This window comes from Manacus vitellinus, unplaced genomic scaffold, assembly GCF_001715985.3.
Source record: "Manacus vitellinus isolate BGI_N305 unplaced genomic scaffold, ASM171598v3 scaffold_64_pilon, whole genome shotgun sequence".
Classification (NCBI taxonomy): Eukaryota; Metazoa; Chordata; class Aves; order Passeriformes; family Pipridae; genus Manacus; species Manacus vitellinus.
Window position 1 is genome coordinate 2,541,789 of NW_021940718.1, and position 17,754 is coordinate 2,559,542.

General features: G+C 57.4%; 3 protein-coding genes and 1 long non-coding RNA gene across 4 annotated transcripts in view; 2 read left to right on the top strand and 2 right to left on the bottom strand.

Annotated features, from left to right (window-relative positions):
- Nucleotides 1–690: 690 nt before the first annotated feature.
- On the top strand, nt 691–3,465 carry LOC108641087. The gene is made up of 3 exons (XR_001921746.1): nt 691–900; nt 1,256–1,404; nt 1,733–3,465. It is a non-coding gene; the product is annotated as an uncharacterized LOC108641087 (long non-coding RNA).
- Nucleotides 3,466–5,310: 1,845 nt separating this feature from the next.
- LOC103758033 (potassium voltage-gated channel subfamily V member 2-like) lies at nt 5,311–8,245 on the top strand. Its single transcript, XM_008924236.2, has 2 exons — nt 5,311–6,558; nt 7,979–8,245. Exons 1-2 carry the CDS (start codon nt 5,311–5,313, stop codon nt 8,243–8,245), a joined length of 1,515 nt encoding a protein of 504 aa, XP_008922484.1.
- A 2,845-nt stretch (nt 8,246–11,090) lies between these two features.
- On the bottom strand, nt 11,091–13,535 carry LOC103758058 (bone morphogenetic protein 2). The gene is made up of 5 exons (XM_018080927.2): nt 13,247–13,535; nt 12,997–13,133; nt 12,524–12,646; nt 11,893–12,091; nt 11,091–11,497 (listed from the first exon to the last, which is right to left on the bottom strand). The coding sequence occupies exons 1-5, from the start codon at nt 13,506–13,508 to the stop codon at nt 11,091–11,093; spliced, it is 1,128 nt and encodes a 375-aa protein (XP_017936416.1). The 5' UTR covers nt 13,509–13,535.
- A 1,458-nt stretch (nt 13,536–14,993) lies between these two features.
- LOC103758059 overlaps nt 14,994–17,754 on the bottom strand; it is an 8,638-nt gene continuing 5,877 nt past the window's right edge. The window contains exons 4-6 of the mRNA XM_029963890.1: nt 16,950–17,131; nt 16,394–16,452; nt 14,994–15,201 (exon numbers count right to left, since the gene is read on the bottom strand). Of these exons, the coding sequence (XP_029819750.1) occupies nt 14,994–15,201; nt 16,394–16,452; nt 16,950–17,131 (449 nt within the window). The remainder of the gene's footprint in view (nt 15,202–16,393; nt 16,453–16,949; nt 17,132–17,754) is intronic.

The following is a 17,754-nucleotide window of genomic DNA, read 5'->3' on the forward strand; positions in this document are numbered from 1 at the left end:
AAGCCTTTGTTCCCCGCCGTCTCCGGCCTCTCCGGGGCAGCTGCGGGTCACTGTGGGTGGAGGAAGCGCTGCGGGAGACCCCCACCTTCAGCCGCCTCCGGTTGGGACGGCGCTGACGCCCCCCGGGGCTTCCTCGGGAAGCGCCTTTGTAGCACCCGCTTCCTTCTTCCAGAACACGCAACCCTCCCAGCGAGCCGGCGGCACTGGAGTCTGTCTGCCTCCCGAGCTCCTCTGATCCCTGGGGAATGGGCAGGCTGAGGGGAAGAGGATGAGGAGGAGGATGAGGATGAGGGAGGCAGCTCTGGGCCGTCCGGTGTCCGGGCAGTGTCTGCACGCCCAGCACGGCCGGCGCCTGCTGCTCGGCTCCGTGGGGTGTTCTTTGTGCCTGGAAGTGCTGTTCTGGCTTCCCTTACCCGGGGGTTTCCGTGGTGTCCGGGAACTGCAGCACCATGAGTGTGGAGAGGAGGGGCGTTACTGCAGGGGTGACAGAACTGGGTGTGGGTTTGGTGCCTGCACCAGTTCACTTGGCAGGTGGGGAGATGAGCTGTGTTTTGGTTGTACCTGTGGCCTCCCAGTGTCTTGAGGACAGGTCGAGATGCTGCAGCTCCAGCTGGGAAATATCCCAGCTTTCACTGTTAGCGTTTCCAGTAGGACTTTTTTCCTCCAATGTGGGCTAATCACAGCGGCAGATAAATTGAAAATGACCTTTTGGCACTCTCGAGGTGAGCTGGGAACTCAGACAGGTGTGGGTTGGAGGTTGCTTTGAGGGCTGATTGTAAGGTAAGTTGGAAGCCTGATGGACTTGTCTCTCTTTCCTCACAGAGGCTTCAGCTACTCCTGAGCCTGGGGTCTCTGTGCCATCGAGGAGTCAAGGTTACACGTGGATCTTGATTGTTGCAGGTATGTGAGACTCAGAGTGCTGCATGTGGTCTTGGTCCTGCCATGGGCTGTAAATTGAGTATCTTGATGGAATCAATTCCAGACCTGTATAAGTAGCTGCTTTTGCTGTGCTGGGTGGGCTGAGGGAGGCTGGACACCACAGCTTAATTATTGCTCTGCCTTGGCTGTGCTGTGTCCTTGGAAAGGCCATGCCATGCGATCTGGCACTAACTCACTTCCCCTCTGTCTGTCCTTTGCCCTCAAGGGAAGCTGCTCATCTCTGGCTGTTGGCTCGTGGTGTTGAGCAGCAGGGCCCAGTCCTGATGCCCAGACCGGGGCAGTCAGTGAGTTTCTGCTTGTGCATTCTCCTCTCCAGGGCTCCTCAGCATCCTGGTAGCTGCAGGTTCTGTTGCTGTGTGGGGCCTGTTCAAAGCAAAAAGCCGATCTAACACCGTCAGTCTTGAAAAAGCATCCAGGGAACAGCTTATGTCTGACAAGAGCCAGACAGGCTCCTTTCCCTGAAGGGTAAGTGTCTTGCACCCATGAGCTCTGTGTGCCTGAGGGAAAAATGCCTTCTTTCCCTGTGTTTCTGGCCTCTAGAGCTTTCCCCTCCAGGAATTGCTTTTCCCAGCTTTCCTGCTGCTGATCAGCCAAGTGGTGCTGGGGGTTTCAATCTGCCCTGAAGCAGCAGAACTCTCCCTTTTCCTCTGCTGCCAAGGACATGGAGCACCCATACTAAGATACTGATCTTCTGATGTGTGTTTCTTTCTTTTGCTTTGCACTAACTGAAGTCAAACCAGATTTTTGCTCCAAGGACTGTCAGTAACCAGGTGTTTTTCTGTTTTGGTAACAGGGATCTTTACACTGAGGTGACGAGGTGGGACTAGCCTGGTCTCTCTCATGCTCACCACACAGCCTGACTGAATTGGACATCAGCTCTCAAATCTGGGTTGTTACACTGAATACCAAGAGGATGCTCCCCTTGGAAATAGGTCTTAGACTGTGGGACTACTTTGGCTCTGGAAATAGCACAGGATCTTCCCTGGCACTGTGAAATCAGCCCTCACAAAGGTAGTAGGAATGTCTTCATTGTTCTGAGCTCCAGTTGTTAATGCTGATTCCCACTAGCGTGGCCTTGAACCCAAAGATGTTTTTCTTTGTGAAGTGCCAGATGCTATTCACTGTTTTCCTTCTACTCCTAGCCAAGAACCTTTTTTTGACCTGCTCCATTCTTCCCCCTGGATTTTGTCAGGGAATAGTGGCTTCCTAACCCGTTTCCATAGGAGCTCACTGACTCTGCACAGACCAGACAGATATTCCATGTTTGCACTAGTGTTTGATGCTGCTCAGTTCCACAACAGGTGGGTTTTACTGACGGTTCTACCACAAGGTAACAGTTAAAATCTTCCTGTTTGCTCTCACTTTGCTGTGCTGTCACCCAGGCCAGTGTGGGGCCAGGAGCTCCTCGGCCCCCAGGCAGGCAGCTCCTCACACACTCCCTCACACAAACACCTCCACTCTTTACTGACCTGCTCTGCCCACCCCGGTGCTGAATGCTGGCTGTGGCTCCTCTAACACTGTTAATGGTGTCTTCCTTAAAACTGTTCTGACACAAGTGATGTCTCTTGGGGGTCCGTACTGGGACCAGTGCTATCCCATGTCTTCATCAGTGGTGTGTAGAGTGGGATCAAGGGGGACCCTCAGCCAGTGTGAGGATGAGACCAGGCTGCAGAGTGCAGCTGGGAGAGGGGGATGTCATCCAGAGAGACCCTCAGGCCCACAGGAACTTCCTGAAGGTCCATAAGGTCAAGTGCAAGGTCCTGCACCTTCATCAGGGCAGCTGCTGGAGAAGAGACAGCTCCGTGAGACTGTGTTGTGTCTTGTCCCCGTCTAAAGGGGGGTTGTAAGATAGATGGAGAGAGGCTTTTCACCAAGGTCTGTAGTGACAGGGCAGGGGGCAGCAATTACAAACTGACAGAGGTTGGGTTTAGGTGGGAGAAGGGGAAGGAAGGTCTTATGGTGAGGGTGGTGAGGCTCCAGCACAGGTTGCCCAGGGCAGCTGTGGCTGCCCCATTCCTGGGGCCAAGTTGGACAGGGCTCTGAGCACCTTGGTCTGGTGAAGGTGTCCTTTGAAATAAGCCACATCTTGGGTCAGACACTGTGTGGCACATGGAGCTCCAGCCAAAGGGCTCAGTGCTGTGTGCCTTGGAACTGGCTGTGCAGGGGCAGATTAGTGCCTGGTGCCCTTGGGCCACGTGCACCTTGCACAAATGTTCACTCAGTGCACAAAGCTGCTGCCTTGGCTGCTGACCTGTGTGCCTTGAGGGTGGGAACTTGTCTTGCCAAGCAGACTCCAGTCATCAGCCTTGGAGCAGGGATCTTCCACTCCTGGATAGCGTGTGAGTGCTGCCATACCCCATGGGAGAAACTTCTAAATGTGGTGTGGAGTCCTGAGTTATTCCAGGGCTGCTATTTTTAGTACCAAGGAGTTATTTGCAAGGGTGCACAACCTTGCTTCTGTTTCCATAGGGCCAGGTGGGAATAGCTGTTGTAACTGACACAGGAGAATAAAGAATGTGAAACCAATGACTTCTCGAGTCTTTAATTTTCCTGGACTTGTGCATTTGCTTAAATTCAGTAGTTGGGAGTTCAGGGGCTGCATCACCACTGGATTGTCACATCCTGGGAAAGAGGATTTGTGGTGGGTGGGCTGGCATGGCCAGTAAGGGGGAGCAAGTGCTGCTGTGCCTGCCTGGGATGGACATGACTCCAGCACACACCAGCTGCAGCAGAAGAGTGAAATACAGGGAGCAGAGTGAATGGAGAGGGTGGGGACAGGAGGAACAGATGGCACTGGCACTAGGAGTGCTGTTGCCAAACAGGGGACAAGTGGGGAGTTCAACCTAGAACAAGGTGAAAAAACTGCCTGAACTTGTCCCTTCTTTGTCAGAGCAGTGCACGGAGTGGGGAATCCTGTAGAGCAGGAGGGACTCCAGGAGTCCCAGCAGGACAGGGCTGAGCTGGGGGCTGTAGAAGTGCTGGTGCTGTCGGGGTCAGGTGGCCAAAGTCAGCTGTCACCAGCCGGTCCCAGATCATCCTCTGAGCTCCAGCTGCCGAGCTGAGCCCAGGCTGAGCCTGGCTGGTCTTAGTGTGGGGCAGAGCCCTCGCTCTGTTCAATGAGGAGCGAGGCCTGGAGGCAAACTCACAAGACCTTGCAGGTTTAGTTTACTGCTCCCTGAGCCAAGTGCTTCAGGGTTGAAAGAAACATATTTTCTGGATCTTGTGCCAAAACAAGATCTATGTTTTGTGACAGCAATTTCCCTTCCTCTGTCTGATGCCAGAAGTATTTTTGTTGTCCTAATCCCAGGGCTCAGAAACTTCAATTGTAGTGGAGCCCGAGCTGGTTTTGGGCCAGGAGCAGCTTTGTGCTCCAGGTCTCTGTATTTAATTAGACCAGTTCATAGAGATCAGTGTGATCAGTTTTACATGTTGAAGCAAGGTCATGTTCCAAGGTAAGGCCTCAAAGATAAGCCTATTTAATTTTGGTTCCCCTTTTACTTGGAAATCCAAAGGATTATTTCCTCCTTTTCAGTTCCAGTAGTTCAGGGGAACTTTTACTGCCTACTTGCATTTTCAGTGTCCTGTTCCCTGTTCTGCCCCTGCTTGTGGGACTGGTGGGGCTGAAGGCTGATGTGATGGCACAGGGCAGGGCCACAGGAGCAACCTGTCCCACAGGGGATCTGCTCAGGCACTGCGTGGAGACTGAAGTGGTTCCTTCACCTCATCCCCTGTAAATCTGCACTGTGGGGCTTGAGGGATGAGCTGGGAGGTCACGACCATCTCCCTTCTCTGGCTGTGACAGCTGACAGAGCCGGGGCAACTGCATTAGTGCTTAACGAAGGGCCGGTGCCAAGAGCAGCATCTGGTGTGGGGGTACAAAGCCTCTACAAATCCTGCGTGTCTGCACCTTCCTGTCCCACCAAGGCAGGGCTGGCAGGGGTAAACTGAGGCAAGACCGTGCTCCTTCCAACTTGCTATCACAGATGTCCTTCTAGGAAACAGGCAGCGTGTGGCAAATGCAAACAGCTAATAAGAACAGAATAAGGGAGAAGAGAAGTGCAGGTCTGGAAATAGTTCCTTACATAAAGGACTAGTGCCTCAATCCCATTAGTGTCTTAAGGAGCGGGCGCTTGGCCGCCTCCGACTCCCGCGACGCGAACCACAATCTGATCAGCAATCGGCTTTGGGACCCTGGCAGGTGCCACGTGGCACCAGGACACGGCAGTGCCCCCCGGGCAGCCGCTCCACGGCTCCTCCGAGCTCGCAGCACTCATCCCAGCCAGCGTGTGCCCAGCGGGAGCGTTCCCATGAAGCCGGAGCTGCTGTGCCCCGGCCCCTAACAGGAGTCACGGCTCCCGAGGGCCAGGCACCATGAGGCAGCTGGGGACCAGGCGGGCGAGTCTCTCAGCCAGCCTGAAGATAGGGGATCACCAGGGCCGCCGCCGGACCCTGGAGGAGGAGGCAGTGCACATCCCCTTCGCGCAGGACAGCCTGGTGAAACAATGGAGCTCCATGCAGAACGTGGCAGAGGGAAACGAGGAGAGCGAGGCTCCCATCCAAAGGAACAAGTACCTGCTCAACATCAACGTGGGTGGCAAGTCGTTCCAGATAGCTTGCAAGGTACTGGCCCAGTACCCCATCACGAGGCTGGGGAAGCTGGCCCTTTATACGGACCCCGCCAAGAAGATGCAGCTCTGCGATGACTACTTGGTGCAGAAGAACGAGTACTTCTTTGACAGAGATCCTTCGGTCTTCCACTACATCTTCCACTTCTACCGCAGTGGGGTCCTGTGGGTGATGGACGAGATGTGCCCCAGTAACTTTGTGGAGGAAATCGAGTACTGGGGGATCCATCTGAAATACTCCCAGCGCTGCTGCCGGATCCTGTTCGAGGAAAAGCAAGATGAACTCAATGAGTACCTGAAAATAGAGAAGGAGCTGGAGGCAGAACTGGAGCCCCTGGACTCGGGGAATCAGTTTGATGGCAAATTTCTGGGTGGGTTTCGGAAGATGATCTGGAACCTCATTGAGAACCCGTACTCTTCCGTCCCAGCCAAGATCATTGCTGTCATGTCGAGCTTCTTTGTGCTTATCTCCATTGTGGGCATGACACTGAGCACAGTGGAGGAGATGAAAAACAAAACAGGGAAGATGTGGATGGAGCAGATGGAGATGATCTGTGCCATCTTCTTCACCTCTGAATACCTCATGCGGCTCATCTCCTCCTCCAGCTTCAAGATCTTTCTGCGGGCAGCGTTTAATGCCATAGACCTGGTGGCCATCCTGCCCTTCTACATCCAGCTCCTCTTCGAAAACCTGGACGAAGCAGACACGCTTTACCACGAGGAGTTGCACAAGGTGGAGAATGTGAGCAAGCTGGGCAAGGTCCTCAAGCTCGTCAAGCTCATGAGGATCTTCCGCATCCTCAAGCTGGCGCGCCACTCCACCGGCCTCCGGGCCTTCAGCTTCACCATGCGCCAGTGCTACCAGCAGGTTTGCTGCCTCCTCCTCTTCATTGCCATGGGTGTCTTCACCTTCTCCGCCCTCATACACTCGGTGGAACACGATGTCCCCGGCACGGACTTCACCAGTATCCCCTGTGCGTGGTGGTGGGCAGCGGTAAGGTTTGCACAGCTCCTTCCAGAGAGGGGGGCAGGGGGCTCCGTGGGTAGGGGCTGCCCTGCTGCTCGGGGGATTCACCACTGCTGCAGGCCAGGGGGCAGGAGGGGCCCAGCCCTCCTACCAGCCCAGTAACGTCGGGAAACCCAGAGCCCTGCGTGCCTTGAGAAAAGAAATCAGAGGTTGGGATCGAGCTCAGAGGCTCAAAAGCTAGCGCTGGGGTGGGATGGTGGGACAGAGGTGGTGGCCTAGGAACCTCCAGGCCTGAGTTAGTGACAAGGGGGATGTGACTCAGCCCAGGCTTTATCTGTCATGGGACCCGAGTGTGGGGTGGATGTGGTTCAGCCCCCATGGGTATGGGGGCACCCACTCAGGGCAGCCTGAGGCTTGTGCAGCATCACAGCCCAGCTGGGCTTGGGAGGCACAAGGGGGTCAGAGCTTGTGAGGCTGAGATGGGGGACCCGGGGCTGCATGTGGGACCCATGGTCACATTGTGCCTCGGTCTGTGTCCTGAGAGAGGACACAGACTGGGGTGTGCTGCCCCTGTTTGCTGCCCTGCTTGTGCCAGGAGCCAGCAGCTCAGCTGAGCTGAGCACTATAGTAAACCTGGGATTGACTCCGAAATGGGGAGTATCTAAAGCACTTAAACCCCAGGGGTTACAAGGGCATTTTGATTTACAGATTAAATGATCCCACAGATCACTTCTGCCCCCTTGGCCACCACAGATTGCCTGCTTCAAATTCATCCCTCCTCAAGGAAGGGCAAAATCACTCAGCAGCATCACCAGGTTCGAGCCTTTCAATGTCCCGGGCCGAGCCTGTCCCTGGGAGCACAGCTCCCTGCAAAGCCCAAACCTCTCTGCCTCAGCTCTCACCTTGTTCCCAAGTGCCTGCTTCCCTTGGATGGAGGCTCCAGGAAGACTTGTTCCTGCGGGACTGGGCAGCTCCCGGGCGGGAAGCGCTGGAGCCGCAGCTCTGCGGGGGCAGGAAGCTGCAGCAGACACTGACTGCTGGGGAGGGCTCAGCTCGGGGTGTCCAGCTGGCCTGAAGAGACACATGCGAAGCAGGGACGGAGCAGAGAGAGGTCTGACCTCTGATCTCTGCTCTGGGGCTCAGCCAGCAGCACTCCACCCTTGTGCTCTCCAGGCCTCCCGGGCACAGAGCCCTGGCCATGGAGACTGCAGGAGTGGGGACAGCTGAGCTGGCTGCTGTCACTGGGTAACACTGCTCCAGGTGACACCTGGCTGCTGTCACTGGGTAACACTGCTCCAGGTGACACCTGGCTGCTGTCACTGGGTAACACTGCTCCAGGTGACACCTGGCTCCCACAGAGGGGCGGGCGGGTGAGTCCCAGCACCATCTGGTGGGGTCTGCTGGGCTTGTTCCCCGTGGGATTTTATCTTTTCCCATCCTCACACAGGTCAGCCTCTCCACCGTGGGCTATGGAGACACCGTGCCTGACACAATACTCGGCAGGATGGTGGCATTTGTCTGCATCTCCTTTGGCATCATCCTCAATGGCATGCCCATCTCCATCCTCTACAACAAGTTTTCTGACTACTATGCCAAGCTGAAGGCTCATGAGCTAAGCCAGTCACAGCAGCTCTCCAGGAGGGTCCACCTGAAGGAGCGAGTCCTGCGGAAGCTGTCGGAGTGCTGGAGAGCCGACCCCCGCTATCGCCGCTGACCACAGGCCCCCCACCCCCGGACACCCCCTGCCCTCTGTCCTGACCAGCAGGTCCTGTCCTCCAGGGAGGCTCTGAACCATGGGCAGTGAGTCACAGCAGCGTGCAGGGCTCTGCTGTGGCCACAGGGGCCACTGCCAGCTGGGCCCCCCTCCCTGCTGTGTGCTGGCCACTGTCCTGCAGAGCTGTCAGTCAGAGCCGCCTCAGGAGCTGTCTCAGGGCAGGGTGTCTGTGTGTCTGTCTGTATGGGCCGAGGTGTGGGGCACCCTGGAATCCCAGGGAGTGAGCAGCAGGATGTGTGGGGCTGAACTGTCACCTGTCTGAGGATGGTGGCCCACTGTGACACCTGCCCAGGTGCTGCTCTTCTCCCCGTCGAGTGGAACATGCACAGGCTCCCCCTGCCCAGGGCTCTGTGACTCCCTTCCAGCCAAGCAGATGAGCAGTCCAGGCCAAGTCTAGCTTGGAAATTTGGGTGAAGGTCTGCAGGAAAGGCTGCAGCCATGCACACTTCCAGACAAACCCACTCTCCTTCCCACTGCCATGGAGCCTGGGGGCACAGTCCTTCCTCGGGATGCTGCTGTGATGGGACCTGTGGGGGTGCAGACCTTGTAGCCCAGGAACAGGCATTTAATAAACCAGGCCCAAACCCTTCATTGTTGTGGATTCTTGGCCAGCCACTCTGTGTGATTCAGTAAACTGTTCATCTTTTGGGTGAGGAGGGGACATCTCCCCAAGGCTCACAGCATCTCTCCTGCCCATCAACGTGAGGACAGGGCTCTCAGGGATGCAGGTGAGCCTGTCCACATGTAGGGGGGTTTGGGATGAGCTGCCTGGGTTTGGGTGCATTGGAAGAGGAGCTGAGATGTGCATATGCTCAGGACACGCCAGTGGGCTCTGCCCTGTGCTCACATCATGGGGAGGCAGTGGGGGACACATCTGGGGGACACAGGGGAAGGATTTGCCCTCCAATGTGGGATCATGTCTAGTCAAAGGGCCTCCTGAATGGATGCACCCTTCCCCTGGGTGGGATGGGGAGAGGGACCCCGGGCTGAGGGAGGGCTGGGGTGGGAAAGGGCCAAAGCTGCTGGTGCTGCTTCCAGGTGGGCAGGGGGAGGAAACTGGTGCTGGCCAGGCCAGTGTGGGATTCAGTCACTTGCAGGCTGGAGATGAAGAGGTGCTGGGGAACCATGGCTAAGCTTGGAAACAGGCTGGGAGGGTCTGAGTGGTCTGGCAGGGACAACCATGCTCCCACTGAGCCCTGGACTGCAGGGGACAAGGGGGCTGTGCCAGGGGGTGTGAGAGGACCCCTACCCTGTCTGCCAACACCTACACCCACTCCCCAGAACCCACATTGACACCCACCCTCTGTACACCTCCCCAGCACTGACCTGACCCCACAGTGCTGGTCAGCTCTGGTTTCCACCCCATTTCTCTTCCATGAGGAACCTTCTTTCTGGGCCCAACAATCTCCTCTGGCCATCTTCCCCCAGAGCCACCCTTCCCCCCTGTCCTCATTTCAGCTTCAATGGAGTTAATTTTCTTTCCAGTGGCTGGTACAACACCACATTTTGGATTCAGGATGGGAATAATGTCGATCACACACTGATGTTTTGGTTGTGGCTCATTTGTGCTCACCCCAAGTCAAGGACTTTTCAGTGCCTCATGCTCTGTCAGTGAGGAGCTGCACAAGAAGCTGGGGGAAGCACAGCTGGGACAGCTGACCCAAAGCAGCCAGTGGATATTCCATGCCACAGAAAGTTCTGCCCAGTGTATAAACTGGGGGAGCTGCCCAGGAGGGGCCAATCACTGCTGGGGCCAATCACTGTACTGAGCATCTCTTGTTTTACTTGGGTTTTATTTCTCTCTCCCTTTTTGGTGTCTCCCTTTTCATAACAAATATTATTATATATTATTTTATTTTATTTCCCTTGTTAAACTGTCCTTATCTCAACCAACAGGTTTTACCTGTTTTTTTCTGATTCTCCTCCCCGTCCCACCACAGTGGGGGTGGCCAGTGGCTGTGTGGTGATTAGTTGCCCTCTGGAGTTAAACCACGACACCCACGTCCCATCTGCCCCAGCAGCATCACCTCCAGACACCTCTGCATCACCCCCCACCCCAATCCCAGACCCTGTCACCCCATTGCCCCCACACCCCCCACTGCCTGCTCAGAGGGTGTGCCCCTCCCAGTACCCCCCCCACTGCAGGCTGGCTGATGGATCCTGAGATCATTCAGCTTCCAAGGAATAGGGTGCACCAACCTCTACCCCTTGCCCCTGGAGACTGGGCTGTGGCTGAATCTTCATCCATCTGCATGCAGCCCCTCCTCATGCACCCCCCATCCCAGGTCCATGGCCAGCCCCGTCCCCAGCAGCAGTTCAGAGTCCACAGGCAGCCCTCGGAGAACGGCACTTTTAATAGTTCCTCTGAATTCATTTCACAAGTCACAGCAAGGTGGGAATGTACAGACATTTACAGGACACTGTACAGGCAGTTTCTGTCATATATTAGTGCTCTTGCTATATACATATAGTACAGCCTGCGGGAGCCTCTGCACGGGCAGGGACACCCACACCCCCACGCAGGACACCCCGAAATGGAGCTGTTGCCCCGGGGCTGCCAAGTCACACAGGCTCATCCAGATTGATTCAATCAGAGCTTGGCCCTGAGCCTTCCCGGGCACTGCCAGGGGGTGACACCACCCGGGGCAGAGCCAGCACCCCCTTTGCTCTGCTCACCCTGGATTCTTTTAGAGGGTCTGTGGGACAAAGGCCCCACACTGACGCTCTGGAGGGAGCAGAACAGCCTCTGCTGTGCCAGCATTTCCACCTCCCTGCTCCTCCCGCCTCAGTGGCAGCCGCAGCTCCCGGCCACCATGTCGTCGTACTGCTTGAGCACCACGTTCTCGTCGTCATCGAAGTAGAGGAGGTTGATGGAGTGCAGTTTGTCGGGCACGCAGCAGGGGCTGCTGACGCCCTCGCTCAGCTTCAGGGCGTTGATGATGGACTGCACCGTGGCGTGGTTCGTGGGCCGCATGTTCTCGCCCAGCGGGAAGGGGCAGGAGCCCTTGCAGTGGAAGGCGTTGTACCCCCGAGGGGAGATGATCCAGCCCGACCAGCCGATCTCCTCGAAGTCCACGGACAGGGGATGCCTCTGGCAGGGCCGGAGCCGGTCCAGCGAGCGCGTGCTGCGCGACCCGGCTGGTTTGGGCACCGGCACCCTGGCGGGGAGATCGGGGGCCTGAGGCTTTAAATCTGCCAGAAAGGAGCATCCAATGCCATTAGCCACTGCACGAGCCCAGGTAAAGAGAAAAGGTGTTGCAGCCCCCCAGGCCACCCCTCCCTGTGGGTCTTGTCTGCAGCCCTCTGGTCACAGCCGGTCACCAGCCCAGGCAGAGCCATCAGGAGGTGACAGCCTCAGTCTCACAGCCACACCCAAATCCAGCTCCACATCCCCAAGCAGGCAGAAGCCACACCCAAATCCAGCTCCACATCCCCAAGCAGGCAGAACCCCTGCGCGGGTAACAGAAGAGAGAGCCTCGGCCTTGGCCGAGCAAGAGCTTCGGAGGTCGAGGACGCCACGTGTGGGCAGCACCCCAGGAAAGGGATGGTGGCACCGAGGGAGCCGTGCCAGGGCACGTGGGACCCACCTGGGAAGCCGCCCGTGGGCAGCGACGCTCCCCGGCGCCCGTCGTCTGTGAACAGCACCAACAGGGGCCTCTTGCTCTCGTGGTGGTCCCGGCCAGAGGCAAACTGCAGTGGTGGGGGGTCGAGCGGGCTCCCCCCCAGACTCTGGACTGTCACCAGCAAACCCTGGTTGCTGCTTTCGTCTTCGGTCCAGTCACGAACCTGGGGAGCCAAACTGGTGTCACCGCAGGGCCGTGGGCTGGGACGGGCACTGCGCTGGTGTCCCCACGGCAGGGGCCAGGCTGGAGCGGGGGGTGAACCAGGACCCCCCGAGGCCACACGCTGTGTGCCACGGGAAGAGGCTGCTCCAGGGCTGCCACCCAGGGGACACTGTGGCAGGAGCCAGCACTGGCACTCCCTGAGGAACAGTAGGACCAGTTTGGGGCAGGATGGAGCAGTCCCCAGGGCACCTGGCAGGACTCTTGCCTTCCCCTCCCAGAGGATGTGTCCCTCCCATGTCACTGCAGAGACTGCAGACAGGAAACTGCACTGGAGCCCAGAAGGCTGCTGGGGGTGAAATGGGTTAAAAAAGCTCCTGCATGGAAACCCCTGGTGTTCTCTCTGGGCTGCCCTAAACAGGGGGAAGTAACTCACAGCCGGCGTGATGGCAAAGACCTCCCAGCCCGAGGTCTGAAGTGAGACAAGCCGAGCTGCCAGCAGCTTCTTCCCTCCAGGGCTGTCTGGGTTTTCCTTCTCCAGCACCTGGTAGACGCTGACCTGGGGGAGGAAAAAGGTCCTGCCTGAGGGGATGACCACGGACAGAGGCGTGAGCAGAGATGGGGAACTGCCAGCGTGGATCTGTCACAGCCTTCAGGTGCCTTTGCTGATGTTTGCACGTACCAGAAGGACATTTAAGAGCCCACCACGGTTAAATCATTGTGATACTCCGTGAAACATTTGCTCGTGTGATCCCAGAGCTGGGCTGTGCTCCCACTGCGGGCGAATGACCACAGTGTGCCAGTGGCACCCTTGGGCACAGGTTGGGGGACAATGACCACAGCGTGCCAGTGGCACCCTTGGGCACAGGCTGGGGGACAGCCCCATCCCCGCCCCATCGCCCTCCTCACCTGGCAGAAGTGGTGCCTTTTGGGTCCATCTGTGACCCTCGGCCAGAGGCGGAAGAGGTGCAGCTCTGCCGTCAGGATCTTCTCGGTCTTGGCCACGCTGGAGAGGACGAACAGGAACTGCATCTCCTTGCTGTGAGCTGGAGGGAAGGACGAGATGAGGAGTGAAACCTGGGGCAGCACCTCCACCAGCCATGCTCAGCCCCTCCCTGCAGCCCCATCCCAGCACCGCAGGGACCCCCCCACCCCTTACTTCTGTCCAGGAAGCTGCGGACGGTGTTGCCCTCCAGGATGTCGGGGTTCTTGGTGACACCGTCCGCGTTGGCCACGGTGTTGAACAGATCCACCATGTACTGGGGTGGCTTCTTGAAGTGAGCCGGGGGGGGCGGAGGGTCTTCCATGCCGAAGACTTCCAGCAGCTTTTTCAGCGCCTCAGCCCGCCGGCTCGCCACGCCCGCCGGGCTCGGGCACGCCGGCTTGGCCAGGGCCAGCAGCAGCAGGACGGTCCCCAGCATGGCCCTGTGCTCCCTGTCCCAGCTCGACTCCCCCGGCCTCCTCGGTGCTGCATTTTATAACTCCCTGGGAAGCTGGATTGGAGTGAAATATGCACAGGAGCAATCAGGAGGGTAAAGAGAGCTAATTGCCATGCTAACAAGGTGAGAAGCCGGGCTCCCGGGCCCCCTGCACCAATTAGCCCCAGTACACAAGTGGAAGGGAGGACGGCTCACCAGCGCTCCTGGGGCTGGCAGGGGACACGTCGGTCTGGGGCCAGCAGCCCCTTGGCAGGGCCCTGGCTGGGCTGCGTTTGCTCTCCGTAGGAGACTAACTGGGTTTTAATGATGGCACTAATGGGACAAACAGGAGGACCTTTGTGTGCAGGAATGCCGCCCTCCACGATGAGCATCCCCTTCCCATCCCGGCCCTGCCGCAGCAGCTCACACTGCTCGGTGTCGCACCGGTGTCCCCAGCCCATGTCCCTCTCAGGTGTGCAGGGTGGGGCTCCCGGGGTCCCCGCAGGCAGCCCAGGCTGTGCATCCCCCCCGACAGCCACGCAGAGCCCGGGGGGCCGAGGCTGTGGGGCAGAGCAGGTTCCAGCAGAGCACCGGGGCTGCCCCGGGCCAGGCAGTGCTGCGGCCTCGGGCTCTGGTCACTCCAGAGCTACCGAACCCTAACCCAGCTTGTTGGTTTCGTTGGGTTTGGTTTTGGTTTTTTTTTAATAATCAGTTGGCTTCCTGGGGAATTAAAAGGCGTTTGCTGCTAATTCCTGAATGCTCGAAATTAACGAAATATCTTGAGAGCCCAGTGGATTCTGGGTGATGGGACAAAAGCTAGTTCTTTTAGTTCTTGTTCCCCAGTCACAGAGGAACAGGTTGCTGTGTGTGTGCACATGCCACACTGTCCAGCTGCCATGGGACTGAACAGAAAAAATTAGCATTAAATTACTAATTCAGCACCTGGCTGAAGCACTGCCAGGACCACACCACGAGAGACAAGGTAAAGGCTAATCCCAGGTGGTGCCTACAGTTTATTCCAACACAAAGGGCTGTTAATTATGCAGAACAGGCAGGGAGGCAACGACAGGCTGGAGTTAATAGATAGAGGAAACTCCTGAGTTAACAGGCAGAGGAAAATCCTGCTCAGGATCCTTTGCTTCCTTCTTCCCAGCTCTCCAGCGGCATGGTGCAGGATACCTGGGGGTGTCTGCAGAGGGGACAGCTCCCGGTCCCCTCTCCTGGCTCCTGCTCCACAGTTTGTGACCGGGAGCAGCCAACCCGTGCCACCCCCAGCGCGTGCCAGACAGCCGCATCCTCCCTCCTGGGCTGCCGGGATGCGGAGGGGCCCTGGAGCTGCACGGCAGAACCCCAAGGAGCTGTGAATTGCCCGCGATGTTTATTTTACAAGCCGCAAAAACATTTAGCAGAGGGGGGCTCATTTCTACCCGCTGGTTAAATAAGCTTTTATTCACACACACAAAAAAAAAAAAAAATTACATCCTTCTGTCATTTACATATCCTACAGACAGTCTGGTGGGGTCTCCAGGAGCCCCTCCCGGCCCCGCTACCCCCGGCAGCGGCACTGCCGGACGGCGGGGCGGTGCGGACGCGGTCGCGGCGGCTGCGGAAGGTGTGCACGTCGTAGCTGTGAGGGGCGCAGCGGCCGCGGGCACCTCCTGCCCACAGCAGGCACTCCTCTCCACCTCGCGACTCCCTGCAGCCAGAGACAAACCGGTGCATCCCCAGTACATCCCACTGCCCCCGCACACACCCTCCATTCCCGCTCGGGAAAGGCCAAATGCCCCGGAGCAGGGCGGGGGAGAAGGGAGGCATCTTTCTTCCAGCAGAGTGTCTGTTCCTTACTCCTGAGGTGACTCGGTGAGCTGCCACTTCCCTCTGCCTGAGCAGAGCAGGTGTTCTTTCTTTCTGTCTGGCTTGATTTGCTTCCCTTGCATTTATATATCCCAGAATTGTTTGGGTTGAAAGGGACCTTATTTCATTCCACCCTCTGCCATGGGCAGGGACACCTTCCACTAGCCCAGGTTGCTCCAAGACCCGTCCAACCTGGCCTTGGACACTTCCAGGGGTGGAGCAGCCACAACTGCTCTGGGAAACCTGTGCCAGGGCCTCACTTCCCTCATAGCCAAGAATTCCTGTCCAATATCCCATCTGTCCCTGCCCTCTGGCAGTGGGAAGCCATTCCTCATCCTGTCCCTCCATCCCTTGTCCCCAGTCCCTCTCCAGCTCTCCTGGAGCCCCTTTAGGCCCTGGAAGGGGCTCTCAGATCTCTCTAGAGCTTTCTCTTCTCCCAGTGAACCCCCCCAGCTCTCCCAGCCTGGCTCCAGAGCAGAGGGGCTCCAGCCCTTGGAGCATCTCTGTGGCCTCCTCTGGACTCACTCCAACATGTCCCTGTCCTTCCTGTGCTGGGGATCCACGTTTTTGTGTCTGCAAGCAACACAAAGTCCTGCCCTCCTCAGTCTGAAACAACTGCCTGGACCCACCCTGCCCTAGAGCATCCCTCCCACCCCTTCCTGCCCCACAGCATTGCCAGCGGGTGAGGAACAGGAATGGCACATCCCAGGCTCCAGGAGCCTCTCAGGATCCGTGCCTGCTGTCACGGGGGACCACGGGCTCTGTAACCCCCTGTCCAACGAGCCCAACTCGGCACAATCACAGCAGATTCTGCTCTTCCCCCCGAGACAGCAGAGCAGCACAACCACTGGCCCCGCCGCGGTGGGTGAGCTGGGAATGCTTCCCAGACCCTGCTCCCGTGCTCCCCCCACACCCAGTCCTGCCCTGGCAGCAGCAGATGTGTTTGGTGAGAGGACTGGGGGCAGCTCCCTCCTGCCCCAGCGGGTGCAGGTGTGTGGGAAGGGGAGGGGATGGACCCTGGCAGCTGTGCTTACCTAAGCAAGCAGGGATCCCCCGAGGAGCAGCTGCCCAAGCACCTTCCCACATCGATTTCCTGCAAAGATTTGCAAAACAAAGGCGTGACAATCCCCTGTAGCACCTCAGCGGGACACCCTGGGACCCTCCACCCTCCCTACAGCCCCAGGCTGAGCATCCATCCCCGGGGAAGGGCAGCAGCAAGGCACAGCTGGTCAGAAATATTTGGGGGGCACAGCAGTGTTTTTTGAGTCAGAGTTCTCTGTGCACAAAGGTGTGCTGAAGTAGAGAGTAAAGTCTCCATTGAGCTGAAGGCATACTTAACAATTAAATGTTTTTTAAAATTAATATCATTGTTCTTTGATAATTTTTTAAAGGAATTCTCACCCCAAAGAAAAGGCCATTTGTTGCTTTATGGCCCATATACCACAAGAGAATACAAAGGTGAGATTTTTACCACTCTGGTTTGATGCCAGGGTGAAGCTGCCAGTGTCAGACCATCCTCCCAGCAGTTCAAACCCTACATGTGGGCCCAGCTGAGCCCATCAGAGAGGAGCCAAACCCCTGGAAACCCACCTTGAGCCGTTCCTCCCTGTGTCCCGCAGGGCTCTGCACAATTTCATAATAGTATTCCACCTGGGAGACACGGTAGCACTTCTCCTTCATTTCACAGTTCTCCAGCGTCTGAACCACCTCCCCACCGTGTGGGTTTTTGACTAGAACAGTGCTGAACTTGGTGGGCATGCAGAAAAGTCCATCTGCAAGGAAACAAGAAGGAAAATTAACCTGGAGCTGTCCCCAAGGCCTCTGAGGCTGCAGCACCCGCACCAGGGTCTGTCCTGCAGCACAGACTGTCCAGCTCCAGCGTCCAGCACCCGGCTGGAAAGGGCTGGTAAGGGCAAGAGGGTCCCAGGTGGGAGTTTGGGGGCTCATTCCTGCCCCTGCCCCTGTGGAAGCCCCAGCTCTGGGGAGCCAGCACGAGCTATCCCATGTTATCTTTGAGAAAAACGGTCTTTGAACATAAAATATTGACGGCAGCGCTTTTTCCAGAGCCACACTCTCACACCAGGGAGGGGAGGAACACGGGGTAAGGTCTGCTCATTCAGCATTTCCCTCTGGGGGCTGTGTCCTGCACGGGCTTCTCAAATGCTGGAGCCAGTGCTGTGGGCTCTCCTGGAGATACATTCCCTGGGCACCTCCAAAGGATTTGCTCTGGGCTGGGCTCTCAGCCCTCAGTGCCAGCAGAGTTGGATGGGGCCAGGGTGATGGAAGGAGCATCTCCCCACATCAGCACAGTTACAGCATCTGCTGGAAGGCTGGGGCCAGAGGGAAGAAGGTTTGGGAAGGTGGGAAGGGAAGGGAAGGGAAGGGAAGGGAAGGG